The sequence below is a fragment of the Oryzias melastigma genome, linkage group LG16 (assembly GCF_002922805.2).
Source record: "Oryzias melastigma strain HK-1 linkage group LG16, ASM292280v2, whole genome shotgun sequence".
In the NCBI taxonomy this organism is placed as follows: domain Eukaryota; kingdom Metazoa; phylum Chordata; class Actinopteri; order Beloniformes; family Adrianichthyidae; genus Oryzias; species Oryzias melastigma.
The window spans coordinates 7,035,246-7,041,502 of NC_050527.1; the positions used below are offsets into that span (position 1 = coordinate 7,035,246).

At 41.0% G+C, this 6,257-nt stretch overlaps 2 protein-coding genes across 3 annotated transcripts in view; one reads left to right on the top strand and one right to left on the bottom strand.

Annotated features, from left to right (window-relative positions):
• Positions 1-1,162: 1,162 nt before the first annotated feature.
• Positions 1,163-4,953, bottom strand: leng9 (leukocyte receptor cluster (LRC) member 9). The gene is made up of 8 exons (XM_024267287.2): positions 4,826-4,953; positions 4,545-4,733; positions 3,678-3,771; positions 3,353-3,477; positions 2,953-3,279; positions 2,695-2,887; positions 2,180-2,282; positions 1,163-2,099 (listed from the first exon to the last, which is right to left on the bottom strand). Exons 2-8 carry the CDS (start codon positions 4,669-4,671, stop codon positions 1,437-1,439), a joined length of 1,632 nt encoding a protein of 543 aa, XP_024123055.1. The 5' UTR covers positions 4,672-4,733; positions 4,826-4,953; the 3' UTR covers positions 1,163-1,436.
• The window catches only part of flcn (folliculin), a 9,004-nt gene continuing 7,322 nt past the window's right edge, over positions 4,576-6,257 (top strand). Inside the window, exons 1-2 of one of the 2 annotated variants that reach the window (XM_036216053.1) lie at positions 4,576-4,679; positions 5,468-5,674. In XM_036216053.1, coding sequence (XP_036071946.1) covers positions 5,468-5,674 — 207 coding nt within the window. In that variant the 5' untranslated portion in view covers positions 4,576-4,679. Of the gene's footprint in view, positions 4,680-5,130; positions 5,340-5,467; positions 5,675-6,257 lie in introns of those variants that run through there. The other variant, XM_024267286.2, reaches the window with a different exon arrangement.

Genomic DNA, 6,257 nt, shown 5'->3' on the forward strand with positions numbered 1-6,257 from the left:
AGGAAATAAAAGGAGAATAAAAAACTTCCCCTGCATTGTTAAGTATTTATCTCTGAGTCACACTGGTTGAATTTTCGGCTAAAGACATCCTGCATCAATTGTAGGAATCGGATTGTTCAAAATGAATCCAACTAAAAGCAAAAATTTTTTTTTACAGTGTAATTATAAAACAAATCGAATCGCTAAAATGAATCAATTTTTGTAATCAACCTAAACCTCTTTGGCAAAGGTACTTTCAAAAGGATAACAAATTGGAAGAAAAAAAATATCTCTTTGTAAATTAAGCTTTTTGTCTTAAGCTGTTTGAAAACAATTGCTTTTTTTGTTTTATCTTTGAGCTTAGATAGCAACCAACATAAATTCAAAGCTGGATATGTTTTTAATGTGGTTCCTCATGTTTATTTTCTTGCTTTACAGTTAATATCCTGTAGACAATTTTCCAGTATAAGGTTTTTCAAAAACAGGCAGTAAAGAGTCAAAAAAGTACAAATAATCAGACAGTATAAAAGCCACCCTTAATTTAAAAATCAATAAAACCTTATAAACATCTGAAAAAGTCACTACTTCATAGAATTTAATTAAAATCTTAAAAACCCACCTTGATTAAATTATGTTTATTTGTTTCTTTTAATGTTCTTGTGGGATAATTCTGATGACAAATTGCATTTATAAAGAAAATTAAGCTTGAAATTGAAATTCTGAGTATTTCTTTTATCAAATCGTTTTTTAAAAAATAAAATGAAAGAATGTTGTTGAAAAAAAGAACATACTTGTGATGTAGAAAATAAGATGGAACCCAATTACATTCCAACACATCCACCAGCAGACAAATAGATCCATGATCGTCTTCATTTTCCTAATCTGGCATCTGGCTCCAAACTGTACAGCTGGATAGCTTCAAAATTGGTCGCCATTTTTGTTGCTTCAGAAATGTTAAGTTGGGGGTGTGGAGGGCTGTAAGCTAGCAGATAGAAGGGGATGCTCCACACCAACAGGCCCACCCACAACTTGGGTCAAAATTTCGAATAAACTGCCGCTCTGCAGTAACTATGTCCTAGAAAAGGACATTTATTTTCATTATTTTGACTACAAATGACATAATCATAATTAAAAGACCACTAGAGATGCTTTTAAAACTTATTAAAAGATGACCGGAGTGGGTCTTTAAAGGGAGGGCTGCCATTCAAATTTGTTTTTTAATTAAATTGATTTAATAATAAATGCCTAAAATGTATCTAAAAGCAAAAATCTAAATAAGAACCCAGTATAATCTTTAATTCTTTTAAATTTCCTCCAAAAGATCCTGCTTTAGATTGTCTTAACGAGTATTCTATTAAACTACACTACTTAAATTTTTAAGGTAAAGATAATTAAAACCATAAATAAGGCTTTTAAAGTAAAGCATTTGGCTGTAAAGCAGCATTCAGTGTTCGTGATTATCGAAGGGTTACTGTGCACAGGGTGTCATAAAAACCATCAGCTTCAGAGCTGCTCATGGCGCACAGGTGTAAGGTGTTCACAGGCAGACGCCCAAAGTTCAAGCCCTTCCCCACCTTCAGGTCCCCCACCCCTTCAAAAATCCTCTCCCGCTCCACGTCCTGAAACTTGGCCAGAGTGAGATGGTACCGTGGGTTGTAGGAGTCCCTGTGGAGCCAGCCCTTCTCCCTGTACGCCTCCTGCAGACCGCCGTTCAGCTGCTGCAGGTGCAGGTGGGGCTGGGGGCTCAGGTACAGCACCCGCCCGTTGAAGTGCTTCAGCTTCACCGGGAAGGTCACAGCGACGGGCGGGTTGCGGTCCAGACGGGCGAAGTGGCGGAGCACCTCTTTGGCGGACTCCACCTCAGCCGGGCTGTACAGGTTGAGGAGGCAGAGGGTGACGTGGAGCTTGGAGGCGGCGTGCCAGTGGGGGGCGGAGCAAGGCATGAGGGCGACCAGCTCCTCTCGTAGCTGCTGGAAGCAGGAGAGGACGGCGGGAGTGTTGGCTCTGAAGCAAATGAAGTGGGTGGGCCGTTTTTTAGGCGGGCGCACGCCACGCTTCTCCTCCCTCTGCACTAAAGGCGCCGGTGTATCTTTGTTTAAATGAAAAGCTCCAGGATAACTCTAATTTAATAAAAACAAAGAGAAATGTGATTAACACTAACAGAAAGGATTGAAGTTTGGGTTAGATGTGCCATACACACCTGATTGTCTTCTTTGCCATCCCAACTTTCTTCCCACTCCTCCAAAATCGTCTCTTCATCCTCTTCTTGCTTTATTGACTGCTGCTCTTTTGAAGCCTGCAGTCTATAATTAAATTGAACCAATACAATTATTTCATTTGAATATTTTTAATAACCAATCACTTCTATAAGCTACCAGTTAAATGTATTTTGGTTAAACAGCTCCTGACAAATGTGGAAATGTGTATGTTGCATTTAATACTTTCTTTCTCTGCCTGTGAGGGTGCAGATACAGGTCAGACAGCCTTTAGATATTAAAACAGCAGCAGAATAATCCAGTGGAACATGAAGGACCTGATTAAATCTCCCTGTTATCATATCCCATCCACATGTTGAATCACAGCTGAGGACCTTCTGTTATTCTCTATTGGTGCATGCTTCTAGTTTATGTTGAGATGAGGGCAGACATTGTAAAGATGGTAATGTTATTCCATTGTCGCACAGTCAGTTTATGAAATCAAAGGTGAACTTCTGACCCGATTGGAGCATCATTGACGGCACATATTTCCGGACACTCCTGCTCGGCTCTGGAAGTGTTTTCCTCATCCACGTCTGTGCTCTTCGTGTGATCACCGTCCTCCATTTTTCTCTCATCCTGTCCACTGGCGGTCGTTGGCTCCTCCTGTTCGGCTTCAAGATCATCTTGTGGTTGCTCTTGGCTTTCTTCCGCTAAAACACATAGCTACAATCAGTCATCACATCTTTATAAAATGTTCTGTGTGGTCTCTCCTCACCGTTTACTTCCTCTTCTCTTCCAAAGGGGGGAGCCAAAGATTGACCCGTGGAGCCAAAGACCCTGTCGCTCCTGCTGTGGCGGTCCCAGACGCGCTGGCCTCTGTAGATGAAGTACTGGATCCTGTGTCTCGGCAAGGCCAGCTCAGTGGTGTAGTCGCAGTCACAGGGGTTGGCGTCCCAGTTGAAGTCACAGAAGGGTCGCTCCAGGACCCCGAGGAAGCGATCCACATACCCCACGATAAACTCTGACGCGTCCACCGACGGGTCCCACAAGATGCGAGAGATCACGTCATCAGCCGTGCGCATACGCGGCTTTTTGGTCACCTCTTTAAGAGAGTTAAAATTTGGACATTTAAAAAAGTGAGAGGAAAAAAATAAGATTAACAAATAAGGCCCTACCAATTTCTTTGCTGTTTTTTGGATTTGGCTCTTTTTTCTTCTTGATCTTTGCCATCTTTTGTTCATTCTCTTTGTCATCCACTTCAGGGGACATGGCTGCTGCTGAAACCTGCAGTGGGGGTTCACTGAGAAACGAAAGCAACAACATTGAAGAGAATAAAAAAGTGAAAAGGAAAAAAATTTCAAATGAGACAAAACATAAAAACAGAGAAATTGAAACAGGAATATTTAAAACTGTAATCGGCTTTTATAACCATGATATTCAGAATATATATATTTTGTTTAAAAAATAGTATCTAATAAATACGAGGTGAGGTGATCAGACCTGTGGAATGAGCGACATTTGTGGCCAAAGCGACACTTTCCGATTTGGAAAAACTGGCACACCTTGACTCCATTGCTTTTCAGATCTGCAGAGTCTGCAAATCACAGCAAAGATGACAGGAAAACATGAGTCTAAAACGGAAACTGATCATGCTTTTCATTTGAAAACTCTTGAGGTCAGAAGAAATACACAGTCATTGTGGTATCCCCAAAAATTGCTTGTCACAAAAAAAAATGCTTGTCTGCATTCCTCGTCCTGACATTTTATCTGATCATTCCCTCATCTATATGTGGTATATGTGGACCTCATCATTCATCTCCACGGCACTAATCAGAGAGTACGGAATACAACAGGTGGTAGTAATAGAAACCGCCAGACAATAACGTGAAGGCTGACTCTCCCTGACCCTGCACTTATTAAACTCCCTTCTGATAATACCATTTCCTGAAAGCAGCAGGGAGGTTTGCCTGTTCTGTGGAATATTTGTCTTTGATTTAAGATTAGTGACACAAGTGGGAGTGGAAGCCGACTGACTGAATCCCTTCCGTCTCTAGAGGTGGGAGTCTTCACTCCTGACTCACTTACTAAACTCAGACATATTTCCAGTACATGAACCCAGCAGGAAGTGAGGGGCTGCATTCAGATCCCCTTTAGAGGGCCAGAGGCTCAGACAAACATGCTGTCAGAACAAATTCCTTCCCAGAAACACGGATGTTGATTGCTTGGAAGTTGATAACTTAAAAAAAAACCTGACTGGGATGTTCCCCTAAAATCCTAACTAGATTTGAACAACAATTCAATGTATGCCCACAAAATGAATACCAAGTCATAAGTAAATGTTTAAAACACTTAATAATTGGGTATTACCATCGTCTTGAGTGGGTTTGTCAGCTGGGGTTCCAACATTGGGGTTGTTGGGTTCTGTGAGGGTCCCGCCTCCATCCACCTGGCCTTCAGGTGAATCGGTGGGAGTCCCGGTCCCACCAGACGCCATCCTCACAGGTAGTTTCACCTTATTTGACTGGTCAGTAAAGAATAAACCGGACACTCCCGAATCTGATGGAGAAAATACGGAAGTGTCTTTTTAGCGATAAAAAATATACTATTTTATGAATATAAATGTTTGTACATAAAATATATATACTTACACGCACTCAAAAATAAAAAACACGGTCAGATATTTAGAGATTTAAGCGGACAAGTAAGAAAAAGCAGGCTTCAAACTCAAATGTACTTTGACCTTGTTCTCGAATAGACTTATGGGTAATGTAGTTAAGTACGAATTGGAATCATATCATATTTGGCTAAATGATTATTTATTTCAGCTAAATGTGCATAATTTGACGAACACGTTAATTACTGGATTTATTTCCATTTACAAACGTCAAAAATTCGAGGTTTAAAACGCTCCAATGAACATAAAACTAGCTTAGACGCATCATTTCTGCTGGAGCGCGTGACTCTGCGTCATGTGACTCTTCTGTTGTTGTTTGCTAGCAGTTCCCAGCTACACATGAAAAGCGTAACTTGTTGACTTATTGGTGAGTTTTTGAATCAAGAAAGCGAAACGAAGAAATTTTGGGGCCATTTTTTTTAAACTAAAAAGCCATGGCTATTCCTTAAAGTCGTTTTGAGCAGCATTTAAGCTCGACTCCGCTGAAGGTAAGAACTCGGTTTGTGGTTGACTGAACGTCACACTGTTCGAGAAAGAGGATACCTGTAAATATCTGCAGTTAGAACAACACAATGTTAAATTATTGGTTGATTCGCGTGTGTGTTCTTCATTTCAGATGAATGCTCTGGTAGCTCTGTGTCACTTCTGTGAGCTCCATGGTCCCCGGACCCTCTTCTGCACTGAGGCACTACACCCTCCATCCCCAGACCCGTCCTCCCAGACTGGTACCCCGGTGCCAGGAGACAGAGATGGGGACCGTGAGGGCGAAGGTCTCACCATGAGGGCCAACAGCTCGGCTACACCTAGAGGGGAGATGTGTGAGGTCAGTTCATGTCCTGGATGATTGAAACTCCAAACATCTTGTGATCTATGATAAAAGCGTTCTCAGTGGGCTTTTATTCATGATTATGCTGATTTAAGGCAAAAAAAAAAATGTTTTCTTAACCATATTTTCTGCAGAACAGCAGTAGTGCATCCAAAATTCACTTTTAGTTGTGGGTGAGACTTTTGGCGCAGAGTAAGCCTGCTCTGACTTCCCATCATCCCTTTGTTATGTTTACATGTTCTCCTACTAGCTTACAGTCCTTCACACCCTCAACCTAACATTACTGGTGCAACAAAAATAGTGAGCTATACTGGACTCCAGCTAAAACGAGGAAAACAAAGACTTGCATGGATTTGGATGATATATGTCCTCCATCATGAGATTAACGGAACATGTTCAAGCACCAAATTTCACACATTTCTCTTTTCATTGGAGTGGTTACTTTGTCAATAACATGTCCTGAAATAGTTACTCCTTGTCAAACTTTTATAAAATGAATTTGATCTTAAATTAACGCTAACTTTAATATTGTCCGATTTTTTTTTTTAGACTCTACTGACTGTCCCCCCCCCCCTTTTTT